The sequence below is a fragment of the Sarcophilus harrisii genome, chromosome 3 (assembly GCF_902635505.1).
Source record: "Sarcophilus harrisii chromosome 3, mSarHar1.11, whole genome shotgun sequence".
Classification (NCBI taxonomy): Eukaryota; Metazoa; Chordata; class Mammalia; order Dasyuromorphia; family Dasyuridae; genus Sarcophilus; species Sarcophilus harrisii.
The window spans coordinates 220853899-220874562 of NC_045428.1; the positions used below are offsets into that span (position 1 = coordinate 220853899).

General features: G+C 33.9%; 1 protein-coding gene across 4 annotated transcripts in view; it reads left to right on the forward strand.

Moving 5' to 3' along the window:
- Window positions 1–20664, forward strand: part of HERC2 (HECT and RLD domain containing E3 ubiquitin protein ligase 2) — a 221591-nt gene that overhangs the window by 71230 nt on the left and 129697 nt on the right. For all 4 annotated transcript variants that reach the window (XM_031959088.1, XM_031959089.1, XM_031959091.1 and 1 more), the window contains 9 exons: window positions 74–325; window positions 2838–3031; window positions 4270–4470; window positions 6430–6658; window positions 6776–6900; window positions 10126–10304; window positions 13446–13630; window positions 15571–15726; window positions 16285–16470. In XM_031959088.1, coding sequence (XP_031814948.1) covers window positions 74–325; window positions 2838–3031; window positions 4270–4470; window positions 6430–6658; window positions 6776–6900; window positions 10126–10304; window positions 13446–13630; window positions 15571–15726; window positions 16285–16470 — 1707 coding nt within the window. The remainder of the gene's footprint in view (window positions 1–73; window positions 326–2837; window positions 3032–4269; window positions 4471–6429; window positions 6659–6775; window positions 6901–10125; window positions 10305–13445; window positions 13631–15570; window positions 15727–16284; window positions 16471–20664) is intronic.

Here is a 20664-nt window from a genome sequence, read left to right on the forward strand (position 1 = left end):
TTTTGATATGTCATCCTTATTGATTATGAAAATGTAGTAGACCTGGAAATAAGTATCATATTTTCTTTTCCAGGTCAAGTCTGGTCTTGGGGCGATGGTGATTATGGAAAACTAGGAAGAGGTGGTAGTGATGGTTGTAAAACACCAAAACTGATTGAAAAACTTCAAGACTTAGATGTTGTTAAAGTACGTTGTGGAAGCCAATTTTCCGTTGCTTTAACAAAAGATGGTCAAGTTTACTCGTGGGGAAAAGGTGACAATCAGAGACTTGGGCATGGAACAGAGGAGCATGTTCGATATCCGAAACTGTTAGAAGGCTTACAAGGTCAGTGTAATGCAAAATAAAAAGCAAGATTTGTTTGTTTCTTTTTACCTTTTTTCCTTAAATAGAAATAGGATAGAACTGATTTCTTTGATAATTTTCTTTGAAGGCTTTAATATTTTTAAACTAAAATTTATATTTCTTTAATTTTAATTTTTAAATTAAATTTACATTCTTTAGATTTAAAACCATCACTCATCATTATTAATTACAGGTATTCACAATATGATAGAAATAGCAACTAAGCAAATTTAGATTCTTACAGTCACTGGTGTCACATTATGTTATGCTTATTTCAATCTCTGTATTTAAAGAATAAGTACAAATTATCCTATAAATAAAATTTAATACATATGTATGTGTGCATATATATATATATTTAATGTGTATACATTTATACACATCTTTTCATTTATTTAGTGTGAATAAATCTTTTTTTTTCTAATTTAAAAAACATTTTTATTTAAAGTTTTGGGTCCCAAATTCTATTTCTTCTAACCTTCCTCTCCTCCCTTTTCCCTGAGATATGCTAAGCAATCACACATGTAGGCTATACATGTGCAATTATGTAAAACATAAAATGAATAAATTTCAATTCCTTCTCCTAAGTTAATTTTTTAAAATGAGCACTGTGGCACCTAGAAATTGAGAGTATACAAGAGAGTTTAGAGTATTATTTTTTATTCTGGGGCCCATGAGTTCATTTAAAGAGTTTTTTGATGATTGTATTTGGTGTAGTTGGTTTCCTTTGTAATCTTATATATTACTTTACACGTTTCAAAACATTATTGTGAGGAGTCCATAGAATTCATCAGTGCCAGAGGGGTCCACATTATAATTATTTTAGCAGTTATTTTTAAAAGAAGCATTTTTATACTGCTTTTGATAAGTTACATATTAGGGGCAGCTAGGTGGTGCAGTGGATCATCAATCCTGAAGTCAAGAGGACCTGAGTTCAAATTTAGCGTCAGATACTAAACATTTCTAGCTGTATGATCCTGGGCAAGTCACTTAACCCCAATTGCCTTATTAAAAAAAAAAAGATAAGTTACATATTATTGAAAGTTAATACTTATAATTCTTCAAATTTCTCCTTTGGGTAATTAAATCCTCTCCTCAGACCTTCCATGTAATACTTTGCCTGTATATTCCTTTACACTTATCAATATTTTGTTTTGAAGTTATTTTTAAGATGTGTTAACATAATGCTTATAGACTTAGCTTCATGAGGGTAAGGACTATGCCTGATTAAGCACCTTATCTCCTCACTGTACACTTAATAATTGTTAGTGGAATTGAGCTGTAATTTATTATTACTGTACTTGATCAGATTTACAGCAGTATACTGATTTACTCTTTTGTTTATATTTTTCTCTTTTAGTGAACTAACACATTTTCTCAGTTATATTCTTTTGGTATGCTAACCAGTCATAATTCTTGTATCCTCAGATTTCTTTTGCTTTCTTCATTTTTTATTCTTATTTCATAGAAGTTTGTGATGTAGCTTGTGCTTTCTATGCTTGGTACAGCTGCTACTTCATTTATTTGGGAACTTTTTAGTTTCAGCTGAGTTGTTTTGATCTCTTAGGAAATTGTCTTTGTATTAGTCTTGTTCTACCACCTGTAAATTAATATATTTCTTAACATTTACATTTACATTTAAACTACTGATATTTCTTAAAAGGATTTTTGTTGTTGTTTTCAATAAGGCATGTCAGGAAAAAAAGAATTTCCTTGAAAGAGCTTGCTTGAAAAGCAAAAGTTATTTTTGAGAAGTGATGTGATAGAGCGAGTAGAGAAGAGGGGATAAGAAAATTATTTAACTGTTCCTAGTTGTGTGACCCTGGGCAAGCCACTTTACCTCAAGCCAATTTATATATATATATATATATATAACAAGCTTTTATCTGAATCAGGGAGAAGTTTAGTAAAGAGTGCTGAACTTAACAATCTCATCTTCAGTATTTACTGCTTAGACTACTGGGACTTAAAACTTGTAGTTTGTAAGCAACATTATTTAAAGCCTAGAAATAATCTTAAAAATCTAGTCCAGTCTTACTAAATAATAAAAAATTAAATTGCACTTATTTTACTTTGGGGTTATTTTCTGATTTTTTTATATTTTTCTTTTCTTGAGAGGCTGCTTCCTGTAGTAGCAGAAATACCACTCTCAAAGGCACAAGATTTTAAATTGTGGCTTTGTTGTCCATTAGTGTCTAATGGTGTTTAACATGGACTTATGTAGAAATAAGATGCTTAATAAACCTTTATTGAATTCAGTTGTATATCATTGGTCAAATCACTTAACTTGTTTGACTCAGTTTCCTATTTATAAAAAATTTGTAAAAAAAAAATACTTTACAGGATATATTTAAATTTATTAAGAGTTTCTGGTTAACAAATAGATATAAAACAGTTTAAAACTGTAAAACAAATTATGATATGCTATAAGTTATTTTAGTTGCTACCACAATTTTAAAATTAATTGCAAATTTGAACTTTTTTTGTCCCATAGGTAAAAAAGTCGTTGATGTGGCTGCTGGTTCTACACACTGCTTAGCACTTACTGAGGATAGCGAAGTTCATAGCTGGGGGAGTAATGATCAGTGTCAGCACTTTGACACCCTTCGGATTACCAAACCTGAACCTACTGCATTGCCAGGATTAGATACAAAACATATAGTTGGAATTGCTTGTGGGCCCGCTCAGGTAAATGATAAAAGTTTCAGCTTTAAAATATGTTTAAAAAGAATAAAAAGAAAAAAAATCCTTATTTGATATTTTAAACTAGTATTTGATTCTACTTGAGTAGAAGAGAAGGCATTAATCACTTAGATGATAGAGATTGAGTTCCAACTATCTGTTAAAATATAGTAAAAGAAAATTTAAAGATTAGGATACATTTTTCTAAATTTGGACATATTTGTCTCCAAATTTATGAAGTTTCAGTAGACTGCTTATATGAATAAAATGAAGATTTGCCTTCCCTAAGAACTAAAAACTAGTATTCTGGACTAAGAATTAGGAAATTATATTCATATTTTTATTACAAGAAGAGTGAATAACTCGGTGGTCTTAAGAAATGGAATGCATTAAAAAAGTCATTTAAGTGAAAACATCTAGAATGAATAAAACGAACTGAACGAAAGGTTGCTTATTTGTAGGAATGGTATTAGTGATGACCAGCATTATAATATCCAGTGTTAGTTTGTCAACTAACTGTAATTCATTTATTTGGGAACTTTCAACTAGCTGTGATTTCTTTAAGGAATAGAATTGATAATAATTGTTACTATTGATCCTAATACATCATTATTATGTAGAATTCTTAGTAATATAATTGTACAGAATATACCTTATTTCAGAAGTTCAAAAATAGTTTCATATTATAATATAATAGTTCAAAAATAGTTTCATACTATCATATCAAAATTGACTTTTTTCCTCTCCATTTTAGCTGTGATGTGGATAAATGCTAGTTTTCTCTTCACCCAAAGAATATCTTTAGTATTTAAGAACTAGAAGTCAATTTTGTTATTTATATATACCTCATAAGGAAGTTATTAATTTTTTTAAGTTTAGAATTTATATTAAAAAATAGCAATGACTTTTCCCCCCACGTAGTAAATTATCATCTAAGAATTACCAACAAGATTAAAAAGAGTTTTATATTACAAACAAGGTTAAATATCTCTCTGTTAGAGTGAAGATACATAACGAAAAGAATTATAGCTAGAAACATCTGGAAAATAGGGAGTTTTAGAGAATTTGAACAATAAGATTTCATTTGAAGAAAAGAAAGATTAAAGAGGACATTTTTAAAAATAATGTCAGACATAGTTATCAAGCATTGAATAATGACTGTATTTTTAACTCACTGTATCTTCTGTTAATATATTGAGTTGAATTTTGGAGATTTATTTTAGATACTTATATTTTATGTATAGAGTTTTGCTTGGTCTTCTTGTTCTGAGTGGTCCATTGGCCTACGTGTACCTTTTGTGGTGGATGTTTGTCCCATGACATTTGAACAGTTGGATCTCTTACTACGACAAGTAAGTGAGGGAATGGATGGCACCTCTGACTGGCCACCACCACAGGAGAAAGAATGTATGGCAGTGGCAACATTGAACCTTCTGAGACTTCAGGTACCTTATATTCCTTTTTTTCAAGTGTCTATTGAGATATTCTTAAGAATATTTATAAAGTAGTTGAAGACATTTTAAAATTTCTAATATTTTGTATGAATTATTAGCAAATGTGAGGTATGGCAGTAGTAAGGGAATTTAAATTGTTTTGATGGTTTATGGAAATCATTGAGTTATAATTTTTTTTTAAAGTATAGTAAAAGAAAATTTAAAGGTTAGGATAATTTTTTTCTGAATTTGACATTTGTCTCCAAATTTATTAGAATTTGTGATTTGTATTCAAAAAAGATATGGCTTATACGGTCACTTAAGTCATGACTCAGGAGAATGCAAGAATACACATTTTGTTTTTCTTGGATTTAAATTTAAACCTATTAAAATTTGCATTTACAGAGTAAGCAGAAACAAAGAAAAATATTTACTTAAAGTTCATTTAAATTTATATTTATATAATTTATATATAATTTTTTTTGAAACTCATTTTTTTTTCACATAGGCCTTCTTAGTTTGGTTGAGTTTTTTTGCTTATCTGCCACTACCTGGTATATACTTTAATTTCTGTCTGCCTGAATTATATCAATTTTATGCTGAAAATCTTTTACAGTATCTTTCTTCCCTGTTAAGTAAACACCAGACTGTTTTATTTGTTCTTCTAGGCTTGTTTTAGGCTGCTATTGCTCTATCTTTCCATTGCTATCTCATGCTGTTTGCTAGTTGTGGTTCTTTGCATATTCTGTGACTCTATGTACTACCTTATGAAGGAATTGGTTTTTGCAGTTTTCCAAAACACTTACTTTGTATTGTATCTGTGTACTTACTATCCTACCACCAGACAGCCCAGGTCCAGGATTTCAGTAATGTCTATCTAAAAAAATCTTGTGTGTTGCTGCTAGTACTAAAAACAAGTGCTCTTTGTGGAACCCAGAGGTAGCATTTCTTTGTTGATTTGAATTGATTTTGCTAGTGCTTCTTCCTTTCCAAAAGAATTATTATTCTTATGGTTTATAGATTCTTTCTTTCATGATAATGCTTTGAAGTTGATGGTATCTATAATTGGTCTTTCATAAAGAGTAATTGAGACTTGGAGAATTTACATGATTTGGAATATGGCAGAGTTGGAATTTGAATGTCTTGAGGAATTTCATGATTTTTTTACTCCTGGGCTACAACTTCCTGTCTCACAGACTGTTTATGATAAGGTTAGATATTTGAATGTCAAAAATTACTAAAGGTCATGATGATTCAACCCACAATATGACTTAAACCTGGTTATTTTGAGGCACTTATAATCAGTGTTGCTCTAATTTAACGATAACAGTCATTAAGTTCCTATCTGTCAAAGCTGTTGTCAAAAACAGTTATATGCAGATTTTCAGGTACAAGGAGAGAGATAAAAATTAGATGAGACACAATCTGTAATTTTATGGTCTAATGGAGGTATGGTAAACAAAAATAAATAAAAATGAAATTTTATAAGACCATAAGGGACACATAAGGCAAAACTAAAGTCTGATGGTGAAGATAGATTCTTACTGCTGGGAATGGGGGAAAGTATAGAAAACACTTTGTTGAGGAGATGACATTGAAGGAATCAGCTGGTTTTTGAAAGTGCTTTTAAAATTTATTGGGGACAGATGGAATATATGAAAATTTGTTATTAAAGGCCTGAAATTTAAAAACCTCCTTTAATGCTCCTTAACTTTGTAATCCTGGACAAGAACTCTTTAGCTCTTGAAGCTTTACTTTCCTGGTGTGTAGTAATGTAGGGAAATAGTCATTGTGAAGAAAGTCCTATTTAAACTCTCATGTTCTATGTAAATATAAATTACTGTTTTAGTTTAGATTAACATTATAATAAAGTTGTACTCTATTGTGTGTTTAATATTTTAATGATAGGTTTTTATTTAATTGTTCCAAGTATGAGTGAAATCAGCTTATTATTATTATTTTTTTTTTCAGTTGCATGCTGCTATTAGTCACCAGGTTGATCCGGAATGTCTTGGATTGGGTCTGGGAAGTGTACTCTTGAATAGCTTGAAGCAGACAGTTGTAACACTAGCAAGTAATGCTGGAGTTCTTAATACAGTGCAATCAGCTGCTCAAGCAGTACTGCAGAGTGGATGGTCTGTGCTGCTTCCAACTGCAGAGGAACGAGCAAGGGCTCTTTCAGCTCTCTTACCCAGTGCAGGTAGGCTTGGAAATAGATATATGGGACTAGGAAAAAAAAAAAGAAATAGATAAAAGATGCAGGCGCTTTATAGACAATTACAGACATTTAAAGTCTTCCTTTTTTTTTTTTTTAAAGTTTCAGGAAATGACATGAATGTAAGTCCAGGACGTCGTTTTATGATTGATCTTCTTGTAGGCAGTTTGATGGCTGATGGAGGATTAGAATCAGCATTAAATGCTGCCATCACTGCAGAAATCCAGGTATAATCTGGCAAAAAACCTTTTTTTTTTGTTATTGGGTGTGTGTGTGTGTGTGTGTGTGTGTGTGTATTATATGCAAACACATGTATAAGTGAAAACTTTTTTCTTGAATAAATGCACCTTTATTGTAAAAATTCTTTGAATTTGGCATCTTATAGTCAATTAGTGTGGATTGTACCCAATGACTCATACTTTTACACTTCTTCCTTTGCACATGCAATATGCATATCATTGTGTAAGAATTTGCTCAGATGACTACTTTGCATAAAAATTTAGCTTTAATATTCTCTAGTAATCATATATATTATAATCAGGTAGAGAAGAAACAAGAAAGGCAAACAATGAAGGCTTGAAATAGACATACACAGTATTGAGCACAAAAGTGGAGGCTTCAGTTTGCAGTGAAAAATGCTTCTGGAAAGTTAGGACAAAATAATGAAGAGAGACAGTTTGGAAGGATCCATTTGACCATTTGTTTTGAGGTATATTGTAGCTTCTGGTTGGGTGGAAACATGAAATGTCTTGTAATCTTTTGATCTCTAGAAAAATATGAGATGAGAGAGAGTGAGCAAAAGAGAAAATGCATCATTTTACCTAAAATAAGCAGTACTAAAAGGACTCCACCTTTTCAAAAAAAAAGAAAAAAAAACTTACAACATAATTGCCTCCGCTCTGAAGTACTTTATATTTTTTCAGAATGAGAAATAATTGTATTAACACTCTCAATTTTCTGCAGTAGGATGTATATTCTATGTTCTTTCTATTCTATGTTTTTTTTTCTGTTTTGGTTTGACCTTGTAAACATGTGTCTCTTATAGAGTCCCTAGGTATCTCCTTAAAGGAACTGACTGTTTTATCATGATAAATATCCAGGGCTATCTCTAGCTGTCCTGACACTTGCCACTTCACCTAGATGGTTGTTGACTATGCAAGCCCTTCTTCCCTGAAATCCACTTGTATGTCATGGCATCACCTCCATGACATCATGGTCCTCTTTGAGATGAAGGACCAAACAGCAATATGATGAAAAATAGGAAGAGGAACATCTTTGGAAACCTGATATTGATGATTTTTTTCCCTCTGAGAATTGCAGAATTACCTTAAGTGTACATATTTTTTCTTAGGTTTATTTAATAAATAATGTTTTAATTCCAGGTAAATTTTGCTCACATAGTTATTCATGATGTTCAGTTAGGGTGGATGCAGTCCCTCTCAATGATGGGAATCAATGGAGTCTATTAAAAAAAGTCTTTCCAGTACATTTCTGAGAATGTTTCTCTAAACCTTTCCACTTTATATGTATCTTTCTGGGATAATTTCATATTTGGATGTGCCACATAAACCTATTACTAGAACTATAGTATATTTTCTGTCATCTTCTATACAAGATGAACAATACATACATATGAAGAATAATAATTTCAAATATCTTAAGGATTTTCATTAATCCTCCCTTTTTATTTAATACAAAGAATATATATCATTATTGAGACTTAAAGAGATTTACTTATTTGCTTTTATTAGGGTTTCACAGTATTTTGGTCAAATATGATAAAAAATAGGAAGAATAGGTATTTTTTTAATGGAAGATTGATGAAAGAAGTAACCAAGTCTTAAGAAATCAAAAAATCTTTTCTAGGGAAAAAGATTTTGAATCTAATTGTCATCTTTGCTTAAGACTTATTAAATAACTTCATTCATTCATCTATTTGTTTTTATCTTTCCTGTCTATCTGTTTTTTTGTCTATCTTTCTATCACAAGTATTTGAACCCAAGCAGGGCATGGCACAGAACATGAAGGAAAGGTGTGTGAAATGGTTGCTTCATTTAGGAAACTTACAGTCTGCAGTAGAAATTCATAGGTAGTATGACTTCTGACCGAGGTGATCAAGAAAAGGATTTGTGGAGGTAGTGAAATTTGAATTGCATCTTAAAGAATGTGGGGTGATTTTTGTTAAGAAGATTGTGAGGCAGGCTAACTGTACACTATTTCAAAATCCGATTCTTTTTGTGCAGCAAAATAACTGTATGGACATGTATACATATATTGTATTTAACTTATACTTTAACATATTTAACATATATTGATCAACCTGCCATCTGGGGGAAGGGTTGGAGGAAGGAGGGGATAAGTTGGAACAAAAGGTCTTGCAATTGTCAATGCTGAAAAATTACCCATCTTGTAAATGAAAAGCTATTAAAAAAAAAAGAATATAGTGACACGGAATTCACTTGTATAAGGAAGAATAGAGTTGGAAAGAATAGAGTGGGGTGGGTAATGTATAGTTTACTTTGATGCATAAAATACTTGCAAGAGATAGTAGGAGAGATACCTGGAAAGCTTCATACATCAGGGCTTCATTTTGGACAACCTGGAATGTAAGAATGTAAGAGTAAGAAATTTGTATTTTATTCTATAAAAAAAGTTTTGATTTGATTGACACAAAAAAGGCAGTGCTTTAAGTACTTTAAGATAATGTGAGGTGGAAGAGACTGTAGATCTGTTAGGAATATTGATGTGATCTAAGCATGAGCTTTAAAAAAGTTCTTCATTTAGATTATAGCAATAGAAACTTAAATGGAGGGATGTGAGAGATTTTTTGAAGGAAACATTCATAAGACTTGGTAACTGACTTGATGGAGGGATGATTGAATAAAGAAGTAAAATATGTGAGAAGTTGCAAACTTGGATGATGGAAAGAACAATAGTACAATTAGCAATTGAGAAGTGGAACGCGTTTGGGAGTATGAAGGGGAGAAATTGAGCTATATCTGAAATATTTGATGTATAAATGGAAATATATTGCAGGCATTTGAAAATATGGAATTGGAGGTCCTGAGGAATATTTTACCTAAGGATTGATAATTACCTGAATTAATTGAAGCCTTAAGAATGTAAAATCTTGAAGCAGAATGGGTAGACAGAAGAGAAGGAGAAATTGAGGATATGAAATTTGTCAATATTCTATCAATATTGACCTCTATTTTGGGCCTCAGTTTTGCTTAATTGTGCCATATCAAGACAGTTTATTTTTGTACCAAATGATTTTTATTAAAGATGTTAAATTTTCATTTTCTTTAAGAATTATTTAGAATCATTGTTTCATCTTTTTTGAGCTAAGATAATCCAGTTACTTGACTTAGCTGTTTTCTTTCCTAGACTGCTTAAGTCTTACTAGTTTGCTAATAAGAAACATTAACATTTCACTCTTTTATTTGTTATAGGATATTGAAGCAAAAAAAGAAGCTCAAAAGGAAAAAGAGATTGATGAGCAGGAAGCAAATGCTTCAACACTTCATCGGAGTAGGACACCATTAGATAAAGACCTCATTAATACTGGAATTTATGAATCTGCCGGAAAACAGAGTTTGCCTCTGGTTCAATTAATACAACAGCTTCTTAGGTAAATAGTTTTTTAAAAGCGTGATAGCAGAAAAATATCATATGAAGCTTGGCATGAATTATTGTCTCTGCTAAGCTTTTATTCTTTCTTCCAAGAGGAATATTAAATCAGACAACTACTTCACGTCCTGTGGGAACAATGGGCAGATTTAAAATCAGCATCACTCTTCTGTAAATTTTAGAGCTGAGGTGAGGCAAGAATAAATATATTGGTCCTTTGCTGCTCATTAAGAACGTTACCTAAAGCAGTCAACCAAGGTAACTTAGATCATTCCACCCATTAGAAAGATTATGAAAGTACATTTTGATGAGATTGGAAGTTGTGAGGGAGGTTACCTGATAGAGTAATATCCTGTATTAGAAGTGGAAGGGATCTAAAATAATAAATGTGGATGGTAGCTTTAGCAGGGATGGTGCAGGAATAAAACCTACAAGTAGTTTTAGAATGTTCTCTGAAAACCTATTGTGCTTTTACGGTCATGAATGACAGTGAAACAGTTGGAGTTACTCTACACTTATGTAGCAGTGCTAAAATTAAGGTGTACCTGGAGTATCCTGGAGTACTGAGTGGTGTATATATATTAAAGGATTCTGGTCACTTCATGTTAAGCAAGACATAATAGAAAGGGAGAAGAATCACTATTCAGCTACTCAAAACTACAGCAATAGTTTTAATTTGTTGATTGACTAAGTAAAATTGGTGAAATAAAACACTATAACATCTTTCATTTGTCCTTTAAGATAAAACAAAAAGTCCATTATTTGGCATTTAAAAAGCCTTCATTTGTCCAACATATTACTTTAGTAGGTTCATGCTATCCTGTCAGGAGAAATTTTAATGTCAGGTATAGATTCTAATGGTTATCCATAAAATGGAAAGTGAGTCCTTGTATGTATATTCTTCAGCATCTTTAAGAAGTGACTGTTTCTCAGGTTTTGTGGATTGAAAGTGAGCAAGAGGAATTTTGCTAACCATTATTTTTATACTTGTTTCCATATAATTATTAGTTTTCTAGAATTAATCTTCTGGGTGATGTTATCAGAAATGGTAGTAGATTTCTCAAGTGTACATGTGGCATTAGCATCCAAATTTATGTAAGTAAAAAGTAGTAGCAAATATATACTCCTTTACCTGGATGTCCCATAGCTATTAGACATCACAGTGTTCCATTTTGTTGTATCATTCTTTTGGTGATGACTAATTGTGAAAGTGCAGACTCCTTTGGATAGATACATAGTCAAGAATAAGGAGTGTCTCAGAGGCATACTCCCCCATTCTGGGAATAATCCTTATCAACTTCCCCTCTTAGTATGTATGAATGAAGACAGCTTCCTGGTTATTTAGATTTTATTTTAAGAAGACACAAATTAACTTTTTTCTTCTTCTTCTTCTTCTTCTTCTTCTTCTTCTTCTTTTTTTTTTTTTTGAAACTCTTTTGAAACTTAGAGAAAATATACTGCTTTCATGACTCAGAACCAAATGAAACAGGTCCTTTGGAAATAACAGATACTTCAGGAACAGAAGGATGGCCAGTATTTTGGAGTCTAAAGTTACTGTTAGACTTTTCAAGAATATTTCCTGGAGTTTAAAACAATAATTTGTTTTCTTAATATAGAAACTAATGAGTAGGTCAGATTGCTAGCCTTAGCTGCTGATGCTTTTTTATTTTTGTAAGATAATCCTGTTGCTGAATGTTCCAGTAGATTTTTGCTTTATTTTTGGTCCAGTTTTTAACTCAGCTTTATTGTACCTCTTCCTTTCCCTTTGAGAACCATGGACTACTTCTCCCTATGACATAACTTTAATAGAGGGTAAATGGCAACTGTGTATTGCTAACATTAATACTGATAATGTGGCTATTGTTTCTATTTCAAAACCTGTAAAATGAACATGAAAATATAAAGATAAATTTATATGAAAAATAATAGAAAGGGTTGAGTCCTTTTTTGTTGCACAAAAGGGTGAAGTCCTTAAAGTATGTTTATTCTTCATTATCTTGGTAATTTGCTATCTCTCAATCCCTTACAGTTAATTTTCACATTTTGTTGATTCTATTTTTATAACATTTATTGTGTCTATTCCCTTTCTTTACTCCTAAGACTTCCAACTTAGTTCATGCTCTCTATGGTACTTTGAATGTGTTTAGTATAATGTGTGAATGTTATATCCATTCTAAGTAGGAAGGAAGGATTATTTCTTGAGGAAAAGGAATGGTTTCTATGTATCTCCCATGCCTAAATCAGTGCTTTGTACATGAAGCACTTATCAATTGCTTTATGAGTAGAGCCTAGCTTTGCCAGAATATAGTTGTTTGATTCATAAAGAGCTTTTATTTGTCAGTATTATAGGATGGGAGAATTGGTGAGTTAGAATGTGAAATACTTCAAATTTCATTGTATGATACCTAGATTTCTAATGATCATTTTAAGTTCATAGGATTTAGAGCTGGATGGAAACTTGGAGATTAATTCCAACTTCCCTTATTTAAAATGAAGGAAGCTCATAATGACTAAATAGGTTTATTTATTTACCCAAACTTAGTAAGTAGCAGAGCTTTAATTCACATACATGTTTTTTTGACTTCAACTCCATTGCTTCTTTATTGCATGAAAAAAGCTTCAATACTAATTTCAAAATCTATTTTTCTTCTGACTTCACGAATCTTATACTGTGTAAGTTTTCTGTAGTGCTTATAAGTGTATAAGACTAGGCAAACCACCTACCCTAATGTCTTGGTGTTTCACACAACTTTTTAAATCTTAAGAAAGCTGCAGAGTAGTGCAAAAAAATGTATTGGTAGAGAAAAATTTATGTTAAGGATTTTTCTACATCAATGAAATTACAGGTTTGGATCCAAAAAAAAAATCATAAAATGTTATCGCATCACTAACAATGAATACTTTGGGTAGTCTATAACCTTCTCTTTGATAACAGTTCAGATTATAATACCAATTTGAGAATATTTGGTGAAAGAAGTTATTATAGTAGAATACGTACAATGTTTCACTTTATATGTTAAATTTTTTAAAATTGCAAATTTAGAATAACAGTAGAATTATATGATGTTTTTCAGAAAATATCATAGCCATTTTGCCCAATTTAATAACATTTTTTAAAAAGTCATTCTTTTATTTCACTTAGAAATATTGCTTCCCAGACAATAGCCAAATTGAAAGATGTTGCTCGTCGAATTTTGTCCTGTATAGAACATGATCAATATAGTCAAGACAGATCTGCCTCCCTGGATTTGTTGCTTCGTTTTCAGCGTCTGCTGGTCAGTAAACTCTATCCAGGAGACAGTGGTGGTCAAGTTTCAAATTCCTTTAGTAAGTAGTTTAATTTTTTTGTGGTGTTTAAGATGTCTTTTATTTATACTTTTTGATTTGGAGTTGAATATTCTTATTAGACTGATTTTAAAATTAATAACATCATTTTCATCTCATTTTTCTTATTGTATATCTTTATTACAACCATTGAAGATTTTTATTTGTGTTTCCAAACTTGAATGGATATTATGTCAGAGAATATAAGTTGTTTTTCCTTTAGTAAATTGTTTTTTCAAACCAAGTATAGTAAACATATCAGGATTATAATATACTTACCAGATTAGAGGATTGAGAACTATTACTCTTCAGAAACAAGAAGTCATTTATTTAATATTTTTTCCACTTACATTAAAAAATTTTTGTTTTACATTTGTCTTTAAGATTTTTGAGTTCTAGCTTTTCTCTCTTATCCCTACTCACAATTAGGAAACTACATGTGAAGTTACAAACATAACAGTCAAATTGTGAAAGATATCAATTTCCCACTCTAATGAAAATAAGAACCCTTAAGATAAATTAATTTAAAAATAGAAAGAGAGAGTAATAGAGAATGCTTCGATTTATGTTCAGACTCAAATCAGTTCATTCTCTGGGTATGGATAGGATTTTTCATTGTAAGTCCTTTAGAGTAATCATGAATGATTGTATTACTGAGAATAACAGTCATTTAAAGCTAGTCATTCTAGAACATTGCTATTACTTTGTATACAGTATATTTCACTTTGTTCATGGAGGACTTTCCAGATTTTTTTTTTTCCTGAGAGCATATCCTCCTCATTGAAATAAGAAATCACTTAAGTAAATTCTTCCACCTCAAATGACTTGCCCTTGCTGCATTTTTTAACACATTTGCACCTAAATTCTTTTCGTGAAAGCACAACACACACACACACACACACACACTCACACTCACTCACTCACGCTCTCACTCTGTCAGGCTAACTAACAAAAGAAGATTTTGTAGATAAAAACAGATGAAAATGAATATGCTACTGGTTTTAAAATGGAAAATAACCAAATGGATTAAAAAAGAATTTTTATGGGAAAAAATCCTCTTTGATATCACAGGATAGCAATTTAAATAATCTAAATTATAAGTATTGTTATTGCTGAAAAGTTTTTTAAAAAGGCCACATGTTTATTATGTTTTAGGCTGTTTGCTAGAATTTAGTATTTCACAAATATTATTTCATTTGAACTTCACAGTAGCCTTTGGAAGTATTACTATTATTATTCTGTATTATAGTTGAGAGAGAACTAAGGCAAACAGAGATTAAGGGATTTTAGCAAGAGTTCAAGGTTGGATTTGAACTTAAATTTTCCTAACTCTAGTTTCAGCCCTCTATTCACTGCATTACCTGGTGTTTTTGGAAAATGGCCAAGAATTATTCCTATTGAATAATTTAAGTAGAAATTTTGGAAATTATATGTTACAAAGCATCTATTGCTTCCTTTATTTAGCATTTTAATAACTCTGTCCCAGGTATTATGTAAGTAAATATTGAACAATCCTGACCATATTATCTGAGCATATAAATAAGACCTATGGGATAGAGAAAAAAATAGATAGGCACTAAACTTAAGCTGATTACTAGAGTAGTGAGAGGAGAGAATTACATAGTACAGGAGTTCTTAACTTGGGGTCCATTTTTGGGGGATTCTTGGATAGATTTCAGGGTGTTGAATAACTTGAAGGGGGAAAAAACACTACTACATTTTTATTTTCACCAACCTCTAACTAAAATTTACCATATCTATCATTTATGAATATTCTGAGACAAGTGTTGGCTTTACCAGATTGCCAAAGGAGAGTCCATGACACAAAAAGGTTAAGAACACTTAGAGCATGATATAGAACTAATTAATTACAAAGTAGCATTATTTAATAACATAAAATAATTTTAACTAAAACTCTTAATTGCATAATTTTTTTCTTCAAGGTCCTGAGCTATTAGGAGTTGGTTCTTTGCTGAAAAAATATACAGCTCTTTTGTGCACACACATTGGAGATATATTGCCTGTGGCAACTAGTATTGCATCTTCCAGTTATCGGCATTTTGCAGAAGTATCTCGTGTTGTGGATGGTGATCTAACAGGTAGTTCTTCTAATAGATGAATGTGATTTTTGGTTGCTTAAATTTTGGCTAATAGTAACATGTCTTTAAATTAGAGATTGATGTTAATTTTGAATTTTGATGGAGTGTAAAAAGACTATTATTCCTGTTAAAACTTGAGAAATTTGTGACATTCAACCTCTGTAGGATTTGTTTAACCTGTTATTGGATGAAATGGAAAGAAATTATTAGTTGGAAATTTAATCAGATGCCTTTTTATGATGAAAAGTACTGACATGCTCTTGGAATTTTTAAGATAGATGACCTATTTAATTGATGTGATTTTTGAAGGAAGTTTTCATGAGAAAAATTTTCTTATAACATAGAAAAATAATTAAAATTCTATATCTATTAAAGTATCTAACAAAGCTAAGATGAAGGACAAAAAAGCCTTAAAAATCATCACTTAGTGAAAAGGAAGTAGAACCTAAAAAGTATTTATTTTTAGCAAATTCAGTTTAAAGAATACTGTAAAATGATTTTTATCTTAAAATATGTATTTTAAAGTTCACTATATTTTCTCTTTTTGTTATAATTTAGGTGTTCTTCTTCCAGAGTTGATAGTATCTATTGTCCTTTTGCTCAATAAAAGTCCTGGATTAATGCAGGAAGCTGGGGCAATTCCTCTCTTAGCTGGTCTACTGGAACATCTAGATAGATTTAACCATTTGGCACCAGGAAAAGAGAGAGATGATAATGAGGATTTAGCCTGGCCTGGAATAATGGGTATGTTGTTTTAAGTAAACTTAAACTTAACTTAAAGTTTTCACAACCAGAAGTGTGAGAAACATCTTAATTTGGGATTTGTCATAAAAATCTTTTATTTAAAAATAACATTCAAGGTATTGCATATGTTTATATCTATATATGGAGGGTTGCTTTAAAAATTGATGAAATTAAATTTGTTTCTGAAAAGAAGGCCAGCCCTCTTTGTAGTGGCTGTAATGCCCGAGAAACTGAGGGAGGAGAGAGATTAGAGAGTTTTCAATAGTTTATTAATTGGAGAGTATAATTGACTGGACAGGATTCTCGTCTCAAATTATCCAGTCAGATAGAGATATACTGGGACCAAGGAAACCATGTTGGTCCCAGGGCTGTCATCTCAAAGAATGCAGCAAAGAATAAGAGCTGCCCCTCTTCTTTAAATAATCCTAGAAACAAAGGCCCCATAAAGGCGGGAGGGCTTCTGTCAGGTTGGGGGGAAGACCATAACTCCTAAAAGCCCAGAGACAGGATGTCTGAATACCCAGAGATAAAGATGTCAGTGAGGTATCTTGGAATATTTTAGAGGGATATTGTAAATTCTTGAGGACAGGAGTTCTGCTCTCTTGTTTATCTTGCTAGCAATATATAACCTTAGAGTAAACGGTTCCCAGTCTTAATGGACCAGAGTGGGTTTTTACGACTAAGGGGATTTGACAGAACAGTTAAAGAGAATCTATGGCATAACATGGCAAGAAACTGGAAACTGAATGGATGCCCATCAATTGGAGAATGGCTGAGCAAATTGTGGTATATGAATATTATGGAATACTATTGCTCTTTAGAAATGACCAGCAGGATGATTTCAGGAAGGCCTGGAGTGACTTACATGAACTTGATGAGGTATGGATCGTGGCAGGAATATGGGTTGGTCTCCTAGTTCTCCAAAACACCAAGTTAGGGTGGGTTCGCAGAGAGAAATGCTACACAAAAGACTATGATAAGAAAAGGCACTTTATTAAAGAGAGAAAGACACTAAGATGTTCTCTTAGTGGACAATATCAGAGAATTGCAAGGAGACATTTTCTCTAGCTTACTTATATACAGAAACAAAACAATTTGGGTTTTTGCATTCGAAAGGAACATACTTGGGATGGGTTTGCATCCAAAAGGTGCATAGGTTTTACATCTGAAAGGGACATACTTGGGATGGGTTTGCATCCAAAAAGGTGAGCATCTGAAAGGAACATTTTAATGCAGATGCTCTCCTGGGCTAGGCTGTATTATCCTCATCATCTCCCCCCTCAAGCACTAAACACAAATTATTTTGGAAAAGGGTCAGTGGTCTCTAGTCTTCTGTATCTACTTCCTGCTGGGGATGGGCGTAGAGCTCAACCTAAAGGAGGGAAGAAGGGGAAGTGGTGCTTGGAGGAGAGAAGCGAGATCTGAAGGCGGCAACCATAGTGTCCAGTGGATGCGAAGTTGGTGTATCAGTTATTTCAGGGTTCCCGGGTTGCAGGAGAAGTTGAAAGTTTGCAGCTTGTAGCCTAGAAGAAACAAATCTCACGAGCAATTTGAAAACACAAGGACCAAATATGAGCAGAAGGATAATAATCAGAAGAGGGGTTAGTATAGGTGCCAGTAGGGACCATATCCAAGGAATCCCACCCAGTGGACTTGGGGGGTGTAAGAAACTGCTCAAGGATGTCTTGCATCCAGGCAGCCTTCTGCAAGATTCTCTCTGTGCGCAACTCAACTTTCCTTGAGTTGTTAATATACATATCCAGTCAGATAGAGATATACTGGGACTAAGGAAACCATGTTGGTCCCAGGGCTGTCATCTCAAAGAATGCAGCAAAGAATAAGAGCTGCCCCTCTTCTTTAAATAATCCTAGAAACAAAGGCCCCATAAAGGCGGGAAGGCTTCTGTCAGGTTGGGGGGAAGACCATAACTCCTAAAAGCCCAGAGACAGGATGTCTCAAGATGTCTGACTAGAGCACAGACACCTCCGCTGGAGGCAAAAAGATAATCTAAAGCCATGCGATTATCCAAAACCATATTAGCCAACAAGTCAAGAGATTCCTGAATCTCTCTCAAGGAATGAGCCGTTTTGTTGGCAAACTGGTGGATTGTGGCTGTCAGGTTGGAGAGAATGCTTTCATCCTCTAAATATCCAACCCAAGGAAATAGCATCCCGGCCCCTTTCTTCAAGTACCACAGAGTGTTTTCCCAAAAAGTTTATGTCTCCTCAGGGGAATGGGGGCTACCTCTGGGGCACTGGCATTGTATATAGTGAAAGGGGTAATCAAGTGGCCTAAGGTGCAAGACCCATAGTGTTTGAAGGGTGTCAAGCACCGGGTGGAGAGAATCACAGGTGGGAGTGGGTTCCAATCAGAGGCATTTCTCTTAATAGGCCTTTGAGAGGTGATGGAGGGGGATGGGGAACTTACTTTGCAGAGGAAGGCATATACCTTAGGTGCACAGACGGTACCTGAGGTTAGATTCTGAAGCAGTCTCCTGGTTGCTTGAAATGAATCTCCCCTCCGGTGCCCTTTGCAGAATATGACCGAGACCTCTCTCGGTTCATGGACATCTTGCAATAGGTGCATAATTTCTCCCGCATATTTAATGGGAGAGTTTTTTGCTGTCAACAAACCCCTTTCTTTCCAAATAGCTCCATGAGCATGTAAGATATGGAAAGCATATTTGGAGTCCGTGTATATGTTGACTCTCATCCCCTTCCCAAGTTCTAATGCTCTGGTTAATGCTATGAGCTCTGATTTCTGTGCAGAGGTGCCAGGAGGCAATGGTTTGGCCTCCACAGTACCGTGAAGAGATACCACAGCATAACTCGCCTTTCTCTCCCCATTCTCGAGAAAGCTCGACCCATCTGTGAACCACTCCCTGTCTGGGTTCTCAAGGGGGGTGTCTTTTAAGTCAGTAGACAGAATCTATATCTTCCTCACAATTATGAACAATCTCTTCCGATTGAGAGATGTCAGGGAGAAGAGTGGCAGGATTTAAGGTACGACAGACTTGGAGGGACAGGTCCGGGGTATCCAGCAGGAGAGCCTGGTACTTAGTAAGCCTCCCACTTGAGAGCCACTGATGCCCTTTGGCTTCTAAAATGCTTTGGACTCTGTGTGGGGTTAAAACCTCTAATGTCTGACCCAGGGTCAGTTTGGAGGCTTCCTCAATTAACAGGGCTGTGGCAGCCACTGCTCTGAGACAGGAAGGCCACCCTAGGGAGACAGAGTCCAGTTTCTTTGAAAAATAAGCCACGGGTCTGGGGTCAAGCCCTAGAAGCTGAGTAAGGACGCCCAATACCTGTCCACGCCTCTCATCTACATACAGAGTGAAAGGTTTCTGTAAGTTAGGCAGGGCAAGAGCAGGAGCAGAGGTCAGTTTGGCTTTCAGGGTTTTAAAAGCTTTGACTTGTTCCGATCCCCATTCAAGAAGAAGGTTATCAGGACCTTGAATAGAATCATAGAGGGGTCTGGCAATAATCCCAAAATTAGGAATCCAGATCCTGCAGAAACCAGCCATTCCAAGGAAGGTTCTTAGTTGCCTTTTTGAGGCAGGATCTGGGAGGCTTAAAATAACCTGTTTCCTCTCCTCAGAGATCTAGAGGTGGGGGTGAGATTGTGACCCAAATATTTAACTGACTGGCAGGCAATGTGGGCCTTTGATAGGGAGACCCTGTACCCCCTCGAGGCTAGGAAGTTTAAGGTCTTTGTGGCCGCTATCAGAGACTCCTTTCTGGTCCGGCTGCAAAGTAATGTATCATCAACATATTGTACAAGGCTGCTGCTGGACAGATTAAGGTCCAGCAGATCTTTAGCTAGGGCTTGGCGGAATAAATGTGGGCTGTCCCGAAAGCCCTGGGGCAACACAGTCCAAGTTAGTTGATGGGGAAGTTCCCCTGGCTTAGCCCATTCGAAGGCAAAAAGGAATCTCGAGTCCTCATGTAGAGGGATACAGAAAAAGGCATCTTTAAAGTCCAGGGTGGAAAACTATTGTGTATTCCCTGGAATTTGTGCGAGAATTGTATACAGGTTGGCTACTATGGGATGGATTGGGACAACCGCTTCATTAATCGCCCTAAGATCCTGCACTAGCCGGTAATCTCAGTTGGGCTTTCTGACAGAAAGAATAGGGAGTATTACAAGGGGAGTTGCAGGGAATCAGGAGTTTGAATTTAAGAAACTTGTCGATTA